We start from the raw sequence: 21587 nt of genomic DNA, 5'->3' as shown, positions 1-21587 counted from the left end.
TTGGCTCCAATTTGATTTTTTTTTCTTTTCGTACTGCTGGACGGAACTGTGCTTCCGAGACAGGCAGTCTAAGAAGATGTCCGGTTTTTGCTAAGCTTTTTAACAATGCAACAACCATTCTACATCGAAGATAAACGTTCGAGGTTAGCTTGACTAAAAGTTTTACTCGAGTGGAAGCAAAACAATGCAATTACTATGATGTAATCGTCCATCCCTTTAGCCCAGTCACTATTCCTAAACGGTTACATCTGTACGGCCGTTCGTTATAGCCTCGTAAAACGAAACTGCTGTCGAGTAAGGCAAATTCGGACCACTCAACTCGCCATGCTCAGAAATCAATCGATAACTGCCCCGGTTGACTACGACGATAACTGAATGCGGAAGGAAAAACCTTTAACGGACATCCTTTGCCCTTGTCGGAGATTCGGATGTTGCCCGAACTCATTTGAGGTTATGTAACCGGAGACTCCGGTAGCAACGACAGCAATAACAACAATAACAACAGCAACAACAACAGCCATTAGGAACTGCCACTGCTGTTTACTTCCATCTCCGACAAGGCGGCATTGTATCCAGAACTAGATGACAAATCACGCTGTGTTGGTATCCCTTTTCACGACTCCATTATCGCTATCAGCTCGGATGGCATTATCTTATTTGGTTCCTGTTGTAAGTTCCGACCGAAATCCACGCAGTTGGCGCAGTTGAGTGTGTATGAAACATTCCATTAGAGCTAGACTGACTGACTGACTGACTGATGAATGGATGGACGGATGGACGGAGTTTTCGGAAGTTTTCAACCCACCCCAGTTATCGGAGAGGTCTAAGAAGTTGTTGATTACTATTATTCAGGTCCTGTAGTAATACCGAGAAATGCCGATGACTTGAGCTACAAGCCGACAGACTAATAAGTTGAATGTCGAATGCAGGCGTTTTTCTATCGAGCTCGAAAAGATGGTTCCACGGTGTGATAATACCTTAGAACTCAGAAGGGTGCCCGGATATTTGATTGAATTGAAGCGTTTTCCCATGAAACTTTTACTTCCGAAAGTTTGGAAGTTATTTTAACGAAAAGGTGTATCACAATTATAGCTTGGTAAAATCCATGAATTAATATTTCTCTCCATTGTTTTCATGAAAAAGTACTGAAATCAATCTGCCACTGGAATAAAGCTTACTTTCGGAACCCAATTTGATTCTAAGCTGCAAATAATCCAAATCTTATCGATACCGTTGTCATTTTCAACGATTAACTGTAGGGTGAAGTGTGTTTAAAATTTCTAACCGTCATTTAGTGCGATGATGCCAAAGAGGAAAAGTTATTCGTAATTTGAAAGAAACCTGTTTACAAATTGAAAATGTTATGCTTGTTTAGACCCAAAGAAACTTTCTAATTTTTGTTTAAGTCTTGAGTGAAATATCAACGATTGAATCCTATAGTGATATTTTCGAAAATATTTGTAATATGAGAAAGGCATCATTACGCCACACAGCACTAGGTGGATTACCACTGGTTTTCTGAAACAACTTGCTTGGGAATTATATTTTGTTTTACATTGGGTAAACTGCATTCACTTCTTGCATTCTACATATCTTGACCACCTTTCCGGTAATTTATGGATACCACGCCAATAGAAATACTCGTCTTTCACCAGTTTCATCAGGTTTTAGAAGCTCACCTTTCTGATCCCACTAGACGCAGAGCATTGCCATCTAGCCGAATCGATCAAGATTTACAATCGATGTTGATGGTTGTCTCGGAATGACCCATGATTTTTTTTTTGTTTTGGATTCTTAAATCAAATCCATTTTTCATCTCCATTAACAATTCGTTGCAGAGCTTTTTTTTGTGCCTTTGAAGTGAAATGTGTTTTACGGTTTTCCATTTATCTTCCATTCAACTCATGTGGCATCCATTTTCCACACTTTTGGACTTTTGCCCTAACTTTTGAACGGTCAGAGATTTTTTTTTATAACAACTTTTATTCAGGTCAATTTGCGTATAGCTTTACGTGGCCGATTTACCCACGTTTTTGTTACATAATATTATTTTTTTATTGTTGGATCTCGTTGTTACCCTTCTTCTAGGGAGAGAAGAGCTTCCATTTCCTTCTAGCGAAGATTGGAGATCATTTTGTCCGTTGCTCATATCATCCATTGCTACATCGTTGGAGTTGTGAGTGGTTTCCGTTTCCTTGTTTTCATTGTTGATCGCAGTCTTGGGTTCATTTGCAGTTGCTGTAGATGTGCTTTGTACATTGATTGCAGTTGATAGTTTGTTAGATGGTGAAGGTGTTTTTGAAACAGGAGCACTGCGTTCACTAGTTTCCGTTGTTGAGCGGTTGTCCTTGTTTTTGTTTGTTTTGTTTGTTTTCGCAGTTTCAGTGCAAGGTTTGCCGTAGTGTGCAGGTTGTTCACAAAAATGACATGTAACCAATTGATTTTCATACGTAATCAACGTTTTACACGGATGTATTCCGTCTCGACCACAAATGATGTCATTGTCCACCATGTACACAGGGATTTTATAATCAACATTGTCATGATCAACACTGTGCACCCCGTTATTAACCGAAGCAAATGCAATTGCATCTTTTTCACGTTTGAACATAATGTACACACAGTTAGACGCCTTGTTGAATTAAATCTCGCTTACATCATTAACGTTTAGATGCATTCGTTCCTTAAGCAAGATTTCAATTTCGGTTGCTGCTGGTCTAACTTTGCAGCGCTTGAAATCAATACAAATTGAATTTGGCCTTGTAGGCCAAGTTTCAGGCTTTCTTAAATCGTATTTGCCCATTTCGTACACTCTATTGTTCACTGCACTGTATTGTCTTTGTTTCTGTCGTCGCGACCGTAAGAAATATTCGACTGTGTCGGATGCGATGTTTTGATGATCATCCACGTTAATCATTTTTCACATCAGAATCGTTATCTCTGAACCAAATAAATCATTTTTTGCCAGCATGACCATCATACTTTAGAGTACTTTTCTTCAAATGAGAACAAATCATTAAGTTTTAATTCAAAATTTAAAAATTTTATGATAAAAATATCCTAACTCTTAAATAAAGCACATGCTGATTGTATCCCAACTCTTAAATTCCGCTCAAAACGACGTCTAAAATAAGTTACAAGTCGTCTATATATTTATTTATTCACTATTATTGTGTCCATCGAATACAAGATCTAAATGTACAATTAGAGAGGAAAAAAAAACCCATTTGAGTTGAACTGTTCATTTGTCATTCTCAAACGGGCGCAAAAACCACTATCTTTTCAAAAACATAAACGAAAGTAATAAAACACAATGTAACTTAAAGCTAGTATCAACAATATCCTAAAAATTCAAATCACAGTGGACCGTTTCAGTTTTTTCGCGAAATGACTAGATAATAAATATTCGACACATAAACACAAAACGCAACAATGAATTAGAATGGATTGTTTGGTGCATGCAGGAGGTAATTGTAGTACTTAAAACAAAAGAGAATTCAAATTATTACTTGGGAATATGCGTGTGTAACAGAAAAAGATACGAATGCGGTGCACGTGAATTTCGAGTGAGTAAGTTAGTGAGCATTTTACGATGTGTACTGTCTGAAAACATGTTATTGCTCAGTCGTTCGTAACAAGTTTCACACCTTGCACCTAGGATGGCTTTTAGCAACTCCTCACACGATTCAATCAGTGCCATCAAAGAAAGGCGGATATCATCTCAGCTACAAAAAAAACCGGCACCGGGTTCATTTACCACAGAATGGATCGAGAGTGCGAGAGCGAATTTCTCTCGATTACCGATCTGAGAATCAAAGGTTAGCACGCTGCTGTGGAGATTCGCTCTGAAGCAACAAACGGTCGCTCATTCTCGTTTTGCGATCCGATTCTATTCGGGTAGTGAAGCATTTTACTATTGCCGCTAGATACATATAACATTTGTCTAAGTTGTCTAATATTGTAACCTAGTATGAGAATCATTAAGTCGAATCATCGATTCGACTTTCTGTGATAATTATCAATATGCGATTCTCTCTTGGTAAATTCCACACAGCGACGATCATTGCAAGACTGTATCCATTTTGGTAAGGGCTGTGAAATACTCAGAATATGAGGTGGAGCGAAGATATCAGATTGACGATGTTGTATACAATGTAGAGAAATATTGAGCCGGTCTTTGCCAAATTATCGACAATCACCAACACTGCCTTACACATCAAATCATATTTACGGATGTCGGTGAAATTTTATTAATTTTCAATCAACTGACTGTAATCAGGTTTCAATTTTCAATCATCTGACAGTAATCAGTTCAGTTAAAAAGTTTTGTTTGTTGAACTATCAGTAACGTTTCTCCGAACATCCTCCTGTCAAAATTATGCTGACTTGTTAGTAGTTCATCACCGACTTTCGATGAAATTTACAAATAAACCGTAAATAACTATTACCGGTGGGTCGAGATTCATATACCAATCGATTAAGCTCGACGAACTGATCAAATGTCCGTGTATGTATGTATGTGTGTTGTCAACAAAGAGGTCGAGATCTCAGAGATAACTGGACCGATTTTGATCAAACCAGTTGCAAATGAAAGGTCTTTCCGGTACCCTGAACGCTATTGAATGGTTTTGAGATCGAATGTTTACTTTTTGAGTTATACGCAGTTTTATGTCAAAATATCTGTAACAATTGACCTTGAGAAAATAGAATATGTTTTTAGATTTAGATTCCACACGATAATAGCCATAGATTGTTCAAATCCGTCCATTTTTAACGGAGATATCGATATTTTTGTGTAAGTGATTTTTCGTCTTATTCCAGTAGTATGAGTTTTACGCGCTTGATGATAAAGCGATGATTCGCAGCAAAGTGAAACACGTTTTTCAATACTACATCTTAATAGATGCTCATAAATGGAGCAGTTCACGTAAATTTACGTGCAAGAACATTTAATATTGTGTCTAACATTCCATGACATGAAATTTATTGAAACAAAAAAAATAATAGCGACCACGCGACTTGAGCCGAGAATCATTGGATTACGAACTAAGTCCGTTAATCGACTGAGCTACAGAAACACACATATGCTTGGCTTGTAAAGGGTACATTTATGCCGTTTTCGCTTGATGCCAAACCTAACCCAGTGCGAATCCAACACAGTTTCGTGAAAAGTGTTTGTTTGATGAAACCACCTTGGGTTAGTTTCCGTTTTCTCGAGCGAAAACGTCATTAAATTCATACGGTCACACCTGCTAGCCGAATGCCAGTTACAGTCGAAACCAGTAAAATTCATGCCAATCTAACATTTAGTTGTTACAAATGAAATTTTCCGTCATTTGACAAATTAGGTCGAATTAGCATGAATTTTACTGGCTTCGACTGTAATGTGCATTCGAATAGCAACTGTATATATTTAAATGCATTTTTCACCAGCCAAGCAGATGTATGCTTCTGTGACTCAGCCGATTAACGGATGTATTTTGTGATCCAACAATTCTCGGTTCAAGTCACACGGCGGTCGCTATCATTATAATTAATTATAATCGTAAAGTTAATGCTATTTGCAAAACACTTATTTGATATTACACCTAAGTGTAATATCAAAACCGACGTCCCGAACGAAACAAGTTTCGGCTTACAAAATATGATTTCTAATTCTCTGAAGTGTGATGAATATATTGAATTTTTATTTGACAATTACAAAAAGTGTGAGATGCTTTCCAATATTTACTATTGTGCTATAGTCATTTCTATCCATTAGTTACATGTATTTTCCAACTTGAATTTTCGTGCACATGCAAACAATGATGGCGTTTCACTAGAGTGTTACACCCGTGCGTAAGTTTCATTTATACACTGCGGATGCATTCGGTGAGCTCCACATAAAAAAAGCGCACTTCTTCTCAGTCTCCATTAGACAGACTTTGAGTGTGTGCATGTGTTAAAAGAAACTGGTGCGAGAGAGCCACATTCTCTTCGCATGAATCGCTCTCAAGTGCTCTCGCCTAAATACACCCAAATGATTACAGGCGCTTGTGTTTTTATTACATTCTGGAACATCAGAATTCATTTCTTATAAGTACATTTATGCTACACTTCAAAAAAATTTGAATTTTACAGGTGACTTAATCCCTCATACGATGTAATTCATAAGTACCTAATTTGTCAAATGACGGAAGATTTTATTTGTAATGACCTAATGTTAAATGAGTTTGAATTTTACTGGTTTCGACTGTAACTTGCATTCGGCTAGGAGGTGCGACTGTATGAATTTAAATGCACCTTTTACCAGCCAAGAAGATGCATGCTTCTGTAGCTCAGTCGATTAACAGACGTACTTGCGATCCAGTGATTCTCGGTTCATGTTGCGGCGGTTGCTGTCGGTATTTTTTTTTTTATTTCAATGAATTCCATGTCATGGAGTCTTAGACACAATGTTAACTGTTCTTTGACGTAAATTTGTGTTAACTGAGACAATCCATTTATGTGCATCTAATAAGATGTAAAATGACAGGGTTGTTTTTTAGTGTGTACGGTATAATAACGACTTCTAGTAACATTCAAAACATCATTCACAAACTAAAGCAAAGATTCATTAACCAAATCAATTCGTAATAATCGTAGCTTTTTGGTTTTGAACTTATCCACCGAAATTTTGTTTATACTGGAAGTTGGTAATATTCGTATATGTTGGCTTATCGATATCTTTTGAAAAGGTTCCCAATATGGATATTTTCGGATCGTATTTGAAAAGAATTGGTCGGAAAATATTCATTTTGCAAGGGATTCAGATGAGTGTCTTTGGACCAGAAGCCTCCATTTTGATTCTGTAAACACATTATTTTTCCAGTACATAGGGGAGACCGAAGCTGGTTGGCTGTTTTGAACAGGCTATTATGCGTGGTCGCGACATCTATAGTGATTTTGGTGCGGTATTAAATCGCCCATGTGTCGACCAAATTTTAGATGTTTTGTGTTGTCGTTTGTACGGGAGCTCGACTGTTCTCGTTTCAGCGCTGGTAATAAAATAATAAATTTCTATTTTTGTAAAGTCATGTGCACAATGTGAATCAATTTTCACTTTTTTCCAGACACGTAGATTCCCTGAAAATGGTTTTCAAAACTCTAAAAAGTTGTACAGTTTTATCTGGTATATTCTTACTTTTGTTTTTGTCAATCTTCTATAAAAAGATGATTCCAACATTCTATAAACTGAATGCTATAAGAAGTTTTAGCATTTCGAGTTCCTGACAGGATTTGTCGCAGATTGACCCAACCGCGAAAAAAACTCGTTCATCAGTATAGAATCTACTGCAGGTGTGAGCATTCTTGAAGACGTCAAACCTCTACCCAAGACGAGTGTGCGAACTGATTCGAAAAAACGCCATACATACATAAATACCCCTGTCCTGGAGTTTGCTGGCCGATTTTTTTTCTCTGAATTTGTTTGTTAATGACTTATTCTCTGAATTTTATTCAGTAATGACTGAAACAGTCCCGGTTTCTCCTACCCGACTAACTAGCTTAAAAAATCACCACTTTCAGTGTCTTGACTTTTCAAATTGGTTTCAAAAATAATCATTTAATGAGTAAATTTTATACCGAAAAAAAACAGAAGTTGACAACTTTAATTTCTTTACAATTATTTGGAATGTCCTAAACCAAAAAGCTTACTTTATTTCAAATATACTTCGTAAAACTAGCAACGTATATTTAATACTTCGTAGAAGAAGGATTCGTAACTACATGGTTAGTGGATGTATGCAGTTTGATATCACTCTGCATCAACTCTTGCGGCGCTCAGTTCCCAAATTGGCTTTTGGCTGAATCATTCACAATACGTCGACTCACCAATACTTTCCGTCTACTGAGTTTCATGGAGCTCGTTTATTTGAAATTAAATAATGAGAGGAGCATTTCGAATAAATGTTGCTAATATGACTCAAAACACTTCTCAATCGTCATCAGCAAAATAGACCACAGTAAAAGAATTCAACTAATAGAAAGATGCCGTCATGTTGGAGATTGTTGTCCGAAATCTACTGACGGAATCTGTTCTAGAAAATGCAGGAATATTCAATCTAGGACGTATACTATTATTCTACTAACGAATTAATGGCGTTGATGCATATTAAGATCATAAGTTGTCGAGGTTACTTCTTTGCATTGAACCAAATTTCATGATAGATTTCCAATATTGGTTGAATATTGATTTGAAGTATGCCAGTGAAAAAGAAAAATGAAATCAATAATGAATATGACAATTAAATCAATTCTTTTTTTTTTTTTTTTTTTTTTTTTTCCCTTTATGGGCTGCTCTGGCCGAGGGGGGTGGTTACAACGATCCACACTTTCCATACCAGACGAACTAGGCTATGGTGCCCAAATGAACACTAGTAACGAAGGAGGAAATCCTCCAGCATGTAACCCAAGCGACAGATTCCTTTGCGGCTATCAATTTGCAACGAAAGATACGAGTATCTTCTATTGCAAGTTCGCCAGAGAATTTGTCACTTGAGCAGGAAGTGTGTGCTTCACCCTGTAACCAGTCAATCATTGAGTCGTGCGTCTCTGTCGTATTCGTATTTTGTCATCCTACCAGCTGCTTCTGTGTCTTAAATGTCCTCGTCGATGAAACTTTGCAAATTTCGCATTGTATCCGCTTCGGTCTTGTCCCTGCTTTCCTAAATAGTCTTATATGTCTGAAGCGGTACAAACGATTATTACTTTAAAGTTCCTAAACAGATGTAGATATGTTTGATCTACTAACACTATCCATTCTAATCTGCTCTGATTAATTCTATCTCTGTCGAAGTTACGTTACATTTCCTTTTCCCCATTGCATCGCTTTTTTATTATGCCGGAGAAACCTGTTAATATCTCAATGTGATAATTTATCAAGAATAAAGAAATAAATATTTATAATATTACAATAACAACAACAATAATAATAATGATAATAATAAAAGTAATAATAAAAATAGAAATATTGTGACTTACCAAAAGTTAATATGTCATCAAAAGATTTATTACAATAACATACCAATGTTTCGTCGTTTCACTGGGGCTCTTGATTTGTTTTCAATTTCCTTTTGGTATTCCTGTAGCATCCTAGTATATCCATATCGTTTTTGTCTATAATCTTTTATTTTGATATTTTCTCGTGATAAGAATAAAAGAAAATTAGGTGTTAGTAAGCTTGTTAAATTATATAATGTAAGGATGCGCATTTAACACTAGATTGCCCAGGAAAGTCACAATATGTAAACAATGGAAGGACCGCGTGAAATTCTGTGAACTTTTTTAATTCTTTATTTACCGATATATGCACTTAGGAATACTGCACTAGCTTTTATTTATTCTGTCACAGTTTATATTATTGACTTTCTCTCTTTCCATCATTCTGACTGCCTTTGAGCAGTCTAGGTCTAAACTAAGTGTTGGGCCTTCTAGTGTTGAGCACGCATCCAGGAAACAAGAACTACATGTATTTCGTGAAGAAATACTAGGTGTGATTGGATGAAATGGTCCACGTGAACCGCTCTCTTCCAGAAACACACATCTCACACTCTTAGTTAGAAGGTGACATCTGTGTCCAAGTTTGAGAAATCTAAGTACATTCAAACCTTTCCCGATATGAGAGTGTATTCACACTTGATTAATCAGTTTCGTCATCATTGCAATTTGTAAACATTACCGATACCGAGCCGGATCGGAAAGGTTTGAAAGTTCTTAAACGGTTCATAGGATATCAATTTACTCCTATTCCTGATAACAATAGTCCTCCTTTTAGAATTAAATTCACCAAGCTCAAGACGAATATGATATATTAATATTCATCCCAACTGGATCAAAATAATTCAAATTGGTGACCAATTCCAGGCATAAGAATGCTCGAAACCACCTAATGACCTATTGTCAATTTCAAGCATTATTAGTCCTGTCCACTCCGTGATCGATTCAGACAACACAATAATTTTCATCTTTTAAATTTATAAGCTAACGATCGATCTCGGTATGGTCAGACTTTGTAAATACGCGAAGTGTAAATTGACTCCCACCCCCATCCACCAAGCGGGGGTACGCACCCTGTAGCTCATCATCCAAAGCCTAGGGAATATGACAATTAAATCAATTCATCAAGAAAACATTTGACTGGTGAGTAATTCAAATAACCATAGAACACATTAAAAACCAATAGACCCAGTATGTCTTCAGATCTAATGAATTCTAATTTCGCGTTGGTTCAGAGATGAGACGGTAGCATAAAATAATTTACTCTCAGTTAAACTCTACCGGCCTTTCCAACTCAGAATGTTGTCGTGTAATCCAGTCCACATCTTTTTCATGTTATTCTGTATGTTATATTATATTATATTCAATACCGTAAACAAAAATGCTAATGTATATCTATATTAAATCAAGACAATAGGTTATTGTTTCTGATTGAGTTTGCAATACCGCAACTTTTGAAGGTCGTAAAGTATAATTATGTGGCAAAGACCAATTTGCTGAACGCAAGTTGAAACAAAACAGCTATCACAACAAAATATATTTCTAGGGTAACAAAAAAATTTGTTTGCCGTACCAATCGTTGGTTTAGTGAGCCAAGAATCTTCTAATTCTTAGATAAAAGTGTAACGTGATATAAAAAAAAACAAACAAATTTTCCGGTTAAAACTCCTTACTTGTTAGGTAGAAGAAAAAAACAAACACGCTATGAAATTCCCAACCCTTCCACCTTAGAAACTTTCCATGAAAGGATTTGAAGTCAGTTATTCAACTTTACGCACTTTTTATGTTTTATTATTCTACTCACTTTTCCATTCGCCAGCTTTATATGTTGCAAATGATAATAAACAGAAATTCTAAAGCTTTGGGCAAAATCCTTTCGATAACAATGAAACTTTTTTTTACATCCTGCAGGTTCAGCACTCACAGTTTTAAATAACTCAAAATGATATAACTTAAATTTATGACTAAATATTTCAATTTCATTGGTGATTCTAATTTAACAGCAAAATTTAATAAAATTCACTACATCTTAGAGCCTACAAAATTCATTTCCCTTAGGCGCGGTAGCTGACAAACACGGCCCAGTCCCAAACACAAACTCGGTACCAAGCAAAACACAAACATCACACTCGCAGGCCGCATCTCCACCGCGACCATCGCCAAGACCGGGAAGGGGCGACGCACGACCAACCGCCCCCAGAGGATCCTTTTTCTCCTTCGAGCAGAAGTAGAAAGTAAACAACAAAGCGGACAGCATCAAAAATATGAAGGCAATAAAAGGAAACCACCCCCCCCCTCACCTCGAGCGGCCGGTTTCGCCACGTCACACCAAGCAGAACCACCTCATCATGAACCGACGCGCCTTTCAGACACACGCCAAAATGCACGTGCTAGTAATTTTGTACCTTATTTTCCCCTCGCACGCCAATACGAAGAAGCGGAGCGGATCCCGGTGTGCCAGAGCGGCCAACCAGCTTTCCTGTGCTGTACCGAGACTCACCCTGCAACAGCACTTTTATCGTTTATTATTCTACGCGAATCTACATTGTACCCACTCCAAGGACCCTTCCCCCCCCCCCCCCTTCTACTCTGGCCGATTCCGCCCAGCCAACCTCACCCGGGGCGGCTGAGACCCTTCTTTCCTTTCTTTGATTTGGATCGTCATCATCAAGCACCATATCCGCACTCTTCCTGGCGGTCCTGTCCTTCCGTTTTCGCTTTCTTAAACGGCATTGTGAGCTTCAACCAGCAGCATTAGGCAGCGCTTGCTCTCCTTGCGCTGGTGCTGCCACTACAAAGAAAACGAGAAGGGAGAAGAAGAAAAAAAGCTCCAACATCGGTCGAGCGGGTGGGTTGTGCGTCCCCGGGGATAAGGACAGCCCTGTCGGGGAGCTGATGGCAAAACATAGCTCAAGAAAATTGTAGCTTGTTTGAAGAGTTTCATTTAGCGAAGCTGAAACGAGACGGGAAGCACGCTGCTTCCTGGGAAGGCAAGCGAAATCTTGAACGGTTCTCGGTTGATTGTGGCGAGTGGCTTCGAGTATCAACGGAAGCACTGTTTAGCTCAACTTGCAATGTATATCTATATGTGTGTATGTACTGCACGGCCCCGGCATCCTCGGTACGAATGGTGCCGGGAGGAGCAGAGATCTCTGCCGGATCACCCGAGGAAACGCTCGAGTAAATCCGAACGAAATCAGTTCCTATGGAAACATCATCAAGATGACTTTCGTCACAATTGGACCACCACCGACCACCGTCGGATGTCGCCGGTTTGGGTTGGAATGAATGAATCGTACTGTTTGTGTTTATTTTCTCCTCTGCGGGTTATTTAATCGGAACGACATAAATTAAGAAGCTTGTGTAAAGGTTTTTGTTTTAGCAGAACACCAGCACTCGATGCCGCAAATTGAGGGAAATTATTAGTTACACCGTTAAAAATATTCTTTAATTATTTCTAACGGGTGAAATATTTCTGCTGAAATTTCACAGTTAAAAAGAAATCTGTATAATTTAACTTGGATTTTAACCGAGAATCGAAACAAATTAGAACATTATGATTAAGAAGGAACTTAGAAAGACCATGAAAAAAAAATTGCACGATAATGAAATGCTTATAAAGTGGATTAAAAAAGAAAAAAAAAATATCCTTTTACGACTACTCAAGCTCTTATGGATGGCATGAAGCGAAAGTGTTAAAAATTTCACAAAATAACCTTCTATAAGTGATCCAATGCATGTAAACTAAGCTGGATAAAAAAAATAAAACCAATCAAAATCTCTTGATGACTACTAGCTGAAAACGACCAGTTTGTCGTAAATTCTTCTACGTTCGGGACATCATCAGTAAAAACGATGTGTCTCGGTACAGTATAATTGCCTCAAGTAGAGATAACTTTACGTCTGTTAAGCGATTCATGTTGAATTACCGAGTAGCGTGGCAGTTCAACATGAACTGCTATGCACTGATGAATCAAAGACGAAACATAAAATAAAAAAACAAGTAGTGATAAATTTGCATATAATCTAAGTCGTAAAAAAACAAAAACGACAGTCGTAAAAAAACAAAGCCGACAGTCCTCCACTGTTAAATCAACTAACAGATGACGAGTCCAAAAGATGTACACCCGGAACTTATCAACATATTTGTATCAAATTTACCCTTTGGTTTAAATTTCTAAGATTTATTTCATGTCTTTCTAAGATATTGGACACGAACCCATTTCGAAAATTTCACATGTGAGGGGACCTAGTAATTTAATAACATTTGAAAAACTTTGAAAGAATTTGAAAAGGGTTTGCGATACCATTTCAAGTCTAAAGTAGCCTGATATGCCTTTATCGAAGATCACGAACTTATGATGAATGACATGCAAATTTTAAGTCAAATTTCTAATCCATGGAAACTAAACGTAGCTGAAAGTACACTGAGGGAGATACGTTCCGCGTAAAAAAAACACGCAAAAAACCGCGTAACTTCAGTAATCCGGTTAAGGGGTTACACCACGGTAGATAAAAGAGAACTTTTTCGGGGAATTATTTTAAAGCACTTTTTAATATGTACATTTATTTCTAAATAAGTACAAAAATATGATCAGTTTTAAAAATTGAAAAACAAAATGGCGGCTTGACGGCATTTCCGCGAAAGTGAAGCATTTTTGACGGCCGGAAACATAAGTCAAGTAAATTCTGACCAATCGATTCAAAAATGTTACAGAATATTCTCGATAGTTATCTCTACAGAGGTACGTAGGGGTTTTTGAAAATTGTGAATATTTTTTTTATGAACAATTCTGTGATGAAAAAATGCGGTTTTATTTTCAAAGGGCTGCCATTTTACAGAAAATCAATTAATTGAAAAAACCCTACGTACATCTGTGGAGATAACTATCGGGAATATTCTGTAAAATTTTTTTTGTACCTAAATATACATGTTAAAACGTGCTTAATTACTCAATTTTTTGGATCACAAAATAATTCCCAAAAAAGTCCTTCTCTTTTTTTCTACAGTGGTGTAACCCCTTTAAAAACCATAAAAGCAAGTTATTTTTGATACCAACTATCTTAGAAACGCTTGAAACATCCAGATCCTTCCATTAAACGGCCAATGAGCCCTCCTTGGACCACTGTACGGCTTCGTAGATTAAAACGTACCCGCAATATTTGGCAGCGCAGACATCGTCGCTGGCATAGCTCTGAAACAAAGCGAATGTTTAAAAGTTCCAGTGAAAATTATCGTAAATTAAACGCGGGGTGGTACAAAGCCTACGTTATGCGGATTCAAACTAATCTTCGTCGGTATCCTAAACATTTCTGGACTTTTGTAAACTCGAAACGCAAGTGCTCATCGATTCCTTCAAAAGTTTGTCTCGATGGTGTTGAATCCATGTCAACCTTGGACTCATGCGATCTGTTCGCAAAGTTCTTTGCTTCTGTGTTTCGTGAAAATACTGCCTCCGGTATCGAAGCGGAGACCGCCGCGGTGGATGTTCCTGAGAATATAGCGCACATTGACACGTTTTTGATTACTCCCGTTATGATTGTTGCCGCAGCGAAAAAGTTAAAACGATCGTTTTCGCCCGGACCAGATGGTATTAGTCATTGTGCTTCTTTTTTAGCTGATCCTTTGTGCACTATATTTAACAAATCATTTGAGCAAGGAATTTTTCCAGTGACTTGGAAGCAGTCTTTTAAGTTTCCTGTATACAAGAGCGGTGATCGTATTGACGTAAGGAATTACAGAGGCATAACGAATTTATCTGCTGCATCTAAGCTATTTGAAATAATTGTGAGCACTGAGGTACTTTTTCGTACAAAAAATTACATCTCTTCTGATCAGCATGGATTTATGCCAGGTCGTTCGGTCAGCACGAATCTCTTAGATTTCACTTCCACTTGTATCTCGAGTTTGGAAAAGAGAGTACAAGTTGATGCAGTATACACTGACCTTAAAGCAGTTTTCGATCGAATTGACCACCGAATACTTTTGTGCAAGATTTCGCGGCTGGGTGCAACACAAAAGTTTACTGAATGGCTTTGCTCTTACTTATGTGGTAGAGTTTTGCGAATAAAGCTAGGCTCCTGTGTATCATCTCCGTTTTCAAATCTATCTGGAGTTCCTCAAGGCAGTAATATGGGTCCACTTTTGTTTTTGCTGTTCTTCAATGATGCTGTTTCGCTGCTCGGTGTTGGTTGCAGATTAGTATATGCCGATGATTTGAAATTGTATCTTGAAGTTCGTTCTATCGACGACTGCATCCGGCTTCAAAATCTTCTTGATACATTCGTCGCCTGGTGTCATAGGAACTGGCTTATTATCAGCATTGCAAAATGCCAGGTCATAACGTTCCACCGAATACTGAATCCAATTCGATTCGACTATGAAATTGATGGACAAAAACTCCAGAGAGTTGATCATGTTAATGATCTTGGTGTTTTGTTAGATGCTAAGCTTACTTTCAATCTACATCGTTCATCTATAATTTCAAAGGCAACACGGCAATTAGGTTTCATTGCGAAGATCGGGCGGGACTTCAAAGATCCGCATTGCTTGAAAGCGTTATATTGCTCCTTGGTTCGTCATATACTGGAATATGCTAGCCTAATTTGGAATCCATATCAGCTGGTTTGGAACTTACGGATTGAACGCGTACAGAAAAGATTTGTTCGTCTTGCTCTAAGAAACCTTCCTTGGAGGAATCCGCTTGAGCTCCCACCGTATCCCGATCGTTGTCGACTGATCGGACTCGACTCATTAGAAAGACGCAGAAAAATTCAGCAAGCTGTTTTCGTGGCAAAACTGATTAACGGTGATATCGACTCTTCGAAGATTCTGTCTCTACTTGATTTCCGTGCTTCACAACGATCGCTGCGCTCCACCAGTTTACTGCAGCCGAGATTTCATCGAACGACGTTCGGGTATTACGAACCGATAACATCTTGTTTGAGGACGTTTGGCACTGTTGAACATCTCTTCGATTTTGGTGAACCAACTCACAAATTTTCGCAGAAAATACTACGTTCTACAATTTTATGACTTGACTGATACATATTCATTAAGACCATTTTATTGTCAGATGAATTTCATAATTATAAATAAATAAATAAATCCAGTGTAATCTAAAAAATTCTTTTGAGAGAAATTTCAAAGTGTGGACATGAAAAAAAATTCGAGACCTCGACGTTTCATGCATTTCTAAGGCAAAACCAGAAAACTGGATAACTTTGAAAATTAGCGTAAATAAAACTGCGTAACTTCGGAAACCTGCTTAAACTTCGGAAATTCGCGTAACTCAGTAAAACTAGTTACCAGTAATAGAACAGTGAACTAGTACAAAAGCGACAGCACAACATTTTTCTTCTAACAAACTTAGAACTAATTTTTTTGCAATGACTAAGTGGAAACATGTATATCGAAGAAGACACATGAATGAGAAACTCACAAAGAAGAGGATTTTCTGGAAAAAAGATACACTCAGAGACAAGACTCGAACTTGCGTTCTTTTGCTATCCGTGCATACACGTTTACCATTTCCGCCACCCTGAGCTGTGGTAGACACAGATCTACAACAGCAGCGAGTTGGTAAGCGTACATCGAACAAATGATCTAAATCCTAGCCGTCTCACGACCGATATAGTCTTCTTCTCTCTTCATCAGACCGATTTAGTTCATTTCACTAACCGCTCAAAAAATGTAACTTCTGTTTCCGCCCATATTCTATTGGTTTCAAATTTCGCATAGGGATTTATAACTAGAAGAAGTTATTGAAGTAATTTGGCACTACCGCTTTACAAAATTAAAGATTGCTTTAGTATTTAGTACATAAGCCGAAACCCTACCGTTCCGGGGTAGCTCCATCGTAAAGCAGTTCATCAAAATGGAGTTGGTTTGCTGGTTATCATAAAACAAGCCCTCTTTTTAATCATTCTATCGTCCGAGATGACTACCCTGAGGGACACCAGTGCTGACAGTTAATAATGATACCCTACCGTATCACGGCCGGTCAAGTACGAGTTTATACTATGAGGAAAAGAGCCAGTAAACCCAAGTTTTTCTAATTTAGAAACTAATATTTGATATTATTTTTACGTTTCGTCTTCGACTCATCAGTGCAGAGCAGTTCAAATTGAACTGCTTAGTGCAAAACTCGGCAGTTCAATTTGAACAGCTAAGCAGATGTAAAGTTTCTGCTACTTACAGAACACTTTTTTTTGCAACGGAGTGCAATGACTTTTCTGATGTGCCGAACGAAAACGTGTTTTCGACTATTTCTGGCCGATGCAGGTTTGGTCATTTAGGGGTTATAATAAAAATGTCCCCTAGCACATCGAAGTCGATGTAGATAGAATCCAATTGTGTTTAAATCAATTCACAATAGTAAACAAATTTTTTTAGCTTGAAGAATGCTTTCTTAGTAACAGATTATGGGGGACGGGTATAGCGTGATGGGTAAGTCGATGCCCTTCACGTAGCCTGTCTGGGTTCGATTCCCAACCCCGCACATGGGGTCAGAAAGTTTTTCTGGTCCGAAGAGGCGAATGACCTTAAGGATGAAACCTCTATAATCTGAACAAAAACAAAAGTGGAAGATTATAAATAAATTCATCCTCACTTCAATGAATTGGGGTAATATGAGGCTTAATTGTTTGTAAAGCACCGCACCGCTTGGTTTACTTTTATAGACAAATTTGCCAAAAAAACTGATGATTTGCAAGGAAGTATGCTGCGGCGAAGCAAAGACCAAAGTGTTCGTGACGGAATAAGGACTAATGACTCGAGGCTGTACAAGGAAGAATGGAGGCATTCTTCCTTGTACAGCCTCGAGTCCATTGTCTTATTCGTCACGAACACTTTGGTCTTTGCTTCGCCGCCGCATATTCCTTGCCAAATCATCAGTTTTTTTGGCAAATTTGTCTATAAAAGTAAACCTAAACTTCACAGAAGCATCTCTTCGTACCGTCGTACTTGGAGCAGTGGCGTCTCGTCCTCATGTGCATCTCGTGCACTGCACAACCGGTCAAATTGAAGGAACTAACTGCATCCCCATCCGCATTCTATCATTTTTTAGATTCTCTATTTAGTCGTCGGATGCTACCGAATAGAAAATAATGAGCGATTTAGCCACAGCATAATATACAAAAAATCATCCTAAGTTGCTTGCGCTTGCTCGTCAAACGATCTTTTCATACCACATGGCTCTCTGAACTTGAGCACTTTGCCTTGTGCATCGAGTTCTTGTCGCTGTGTTAGTGTCTTTTCCGTGCACATGAGTTAATGAACAGATTCAAAAAGAGAGGGAATTACTCAGCTCAGCTCTGAGATTTGTTGTTCTCTCTGTCAAGTTTGGCTTTGTGAGAACTTGTATGCATGCACACCTTCAGAAGAGACTTCGTTGGTTTGTGCTTATGGCAGTTGAAAACAAATTGCTGTCTCCGGAGATGTCAGGTTCACAGATTAATCTGAGATTCACTTATTTTGAATATGTTGCACAGATTTTCACAGATTTCTGAAGTCAATGAGCCCCTAAAAATCTTCAAATGTCTAGAAAAAAACAAAGATTTTAAAAAATGACCTGGCAACGGTTGTGTCAACGGTTGTGTTGATGATATTATTGACAGATTTGCTGAACGTTCAGCGGATTTCTTCTGTTGTATCGATAATACGAAAAAAGTTTAATCAAAAAATCCCATGCAAAAGTATGTCGATATTTCATTGTATTGAAAAACACAAACGAATATCGATTCCTCAATCTTTAGTTTTCGCTTACAACGAACTGTTACATATGATATAATCAGTGCACAACCCGTAAATTTTGCCACGAGACGCCACTGACTTGGAGACTGTAAAATTCTATTTGAATGGAACACTGCGTCATTTGACAAGTTAAGTTTTATGAATTACATCGTTTGTAGAATTATGTCACCTGTAAAATTCATAGTCTTTTTTCGGTTTGTAAAACAATGATCACAATTATTCGATGAAAAATTGTTATTTTTTAGCTTGATATTTTTTGTAGCCATTTGGTTTTGTTAGACACAACCAATTCAAGAAACGTGCAGTAGAACACCATCTAGTCGTTGAAACTAAGTTGCAAAGAAGTCGTTCCCAGGACTGATAAGCTTTTCAACCTATGGGAAATCGGGAAAAGCGGCTTTCTCAGTCTTATAATACAAACATGACTGACTGAGATAGCTGATTTCCGACAATTATCACCCCAAACGAAATCAGACACAACCTTTTTGACTTAGTTTTAACGGCTAAATGATGTTCTACTCACTGGCAATTGGCAACTAAAAAATATGTTTAAAATATGTTCTGCCAAAATCTAAACTTTTCAAGGTCTAATCAACCTTTTTTTTCAGATTTCAAATGACTTCCCATGAATCGGTATATTTGTTGGAATTATGAAACAAAAATACCGAGCAATATTCACTGTACTCACTAAAAGGAGTTGATTGATCATGGCAACCGATTTGTACCAGATTGCACATAATTTTTTGCCTAATACTAAATTCCTGCTTATTCGAAGACTAAACGATGGAAGCAGATGCACATTTTCTATTTATATTACTAACAGTTAGGCTAACTGTAAAGTACAAATATTTGGCGTAGTAAATTCGTTGATCTACGCATGCAACGGGCATTTCACGTGGACTTCAGTAACTTCCGACGTCTTCTTCTGAATGTTTAAACCAAGCATAATTAAACAATTATCATGTAAAATAAAACAATACTATGTACAAGTTATCGTTTTGAATTGTGCTTTTTAACTAAATTGTGGCAGCTGATTCGTTCAGCGGGAATTCCTTTTTTTAACCCCAAACCCAAAGCAACGCCAAATCATTGTAACCTAAATCAGTAAACATCTTCCGGCGGCAGGAGCAGCTTCGTCCCGAGCAAGGTGCACAGTAACTTGATAGAAAAAGCTGAATCGTGATTTCTATTCCGAAGTTTATTCCGTGCCAGTGCACCCATGTTTAGTAGCTGGTGGCGTGTGCGAGTATCTTTGTTGTCATACGTACTGAATGTTAAGTACTTTGGGTGATGGCGTTAACAGATACCAATAGTTCACTGTAAGGTAGAGAGAGAGAGGAATGTTTTCCTGTGCGTGTCACTTGCAGGCTCTAATCTGAACTGATACCATCCGTAGGGGTAGTAAGTATAGGTAGAAAGTCAAACACACAGAATTCTTCCATTTGATAGGCCGATAACCGAGGAACTGACGTTTTGCTAGAAGAGATCGAGTGTTCCATCGACTAAGAGTAGGATCTAATATGAGTTTCTTGGAGTTAAATTTAAGAGATAAGACTAGAGCAAAACTTAATTTATATAAATATTCTCATGATAAAACTGAATTTGGTCAACTAAGTACTAGTTAACCAAAACAAAATCAGTACAAAATTGGAAGCCAGTTAAATTCAGTGCACAATTCTGCATTGGCAAAAATGAAATGGTTTTCACAACTCTATTCAAGAGCTGACTGCACAAAATCAATTACAAACTGGACAAAGTTCTTCCTACGTTGCTCCCACAATCATCAAGTCCAATTGTACAAGTTTTAGTCAAGTCACCCGAAGAAGACGACAAATACAACGAAGATGACGTCGCCGCCGACGACGACGACGACGACGACGATGATGACGACTGGCTTTGTCATGTGGCCGGTACTGCAAAATTGCACCACGTTTGGTTTGGCCACAAAAGTGGAACGGAACAGCACCACTTCTTACCGACGACCAGAGACGACGGTCATCTTAATAGAATAATTCAATCCAACTTTCAGCAGAAGAGACCCCCGTTCCACCGTTCCCTCTCCCTTTGGTGCCCGTTTCGCGTTCGTGGTTCGAGGTTTGGTCTAATTGGATTTAGTTGAAGAACACTGTATGCAAAAGTTCTGGATCGGTACGGTACGGTACGGTAGTTTTTCGGTTTTCGAGAACCGGATGGAGCCACTCACCTGTTGCCATTGGTCCTCGATCGAGGATTCCGACGAGAAACATCCGGTGTCGTGGATGATCTGCAGCTCTCGAAAGATGTTTCCGCTCGGTAGTATATCCATCGTGGACTGCGGTGAGGTCTGTGTTTACCGGACGGGTTAGCCGTTCAAATACTGAGCTGGACAAAGCCGGAACACGAGCTTGAGCTTGATTGCACTGGATTCCGAAGGAAGCAAATGAACTGTATTAACTGTATAAACTACTTCGATTTCACTGGAACACACTCGTACACTCACTTATTAGGATATTTTTTCTTTTCTTTTTTGGAAGTAATATTTCCTTTGAGCAATACTTTCTTTTTGATTATGCTGACCGGAAAGCTTGTTTCTACTGTTGGCTCTAGGAGGTAATTTCTCTACTTCGAACACTTTTTCTTATTTTTCTTCTCTTACGAATACCACCCAATGGTACTCTAACACGGATTGATAAACATTTTCTAGGATTTTTTTTTCTCTACTTTTCACTAATTCACTTTGAATAATTTTACTTCATTTACGGCCTCTTCCAACACCAACTGCTAAAAGGGCAATTTTCTTCTTCGAACTACCGTAAAATTACTTTGCCCCGGTTGCTTT

The 21587-nt window shown here is 38.1% G+C and overlaps 1 protein-coding gene across 1 annotated transcript; it reads right to left on the bottom strand.

Moving 5' to 3' along the window:
• Nucleotides 1–11737: 11737 nt before the first annotated feature.
• On the bottom strand, nucleotides 11738–21074 carry LOC131434184 (uncharacterized). The gene is made up of 4 exons (XM_058600839.1): nucleotides 20973–21074; nucleotides 20746–20870; nucleotides 20537–20663; nucleotides 11738–11806 (listed from the first exon to the last, which is right to left on the bottom strand). Exons 1-4 carry the CDS (start codon nucleotides 21072–21074, stop codon nucleotides 11738–11740), a joined length of 423 nt encoding a protein of 140 aa, XP_058456822.1.
• Nucleotides 21075–21587: the final 513 nt, after the last annotated feature.

Source organism: Malaya genurostris, chromosome 3 (assembly GCF_030247185.1).
Source record: "Malaya genurostris strain Urasoe2022 chromosome 3, Malgen_1.1, whole genome shotgun sequence".
NCBI lineage: Eukaryota > Metazoa > Arthropoda > Insecta > Diptera > Culicidae > Malaya > Malaya genurostris.
This window is presented reverse-complemented; position numbering and strand designations above follow the sequence as displayed.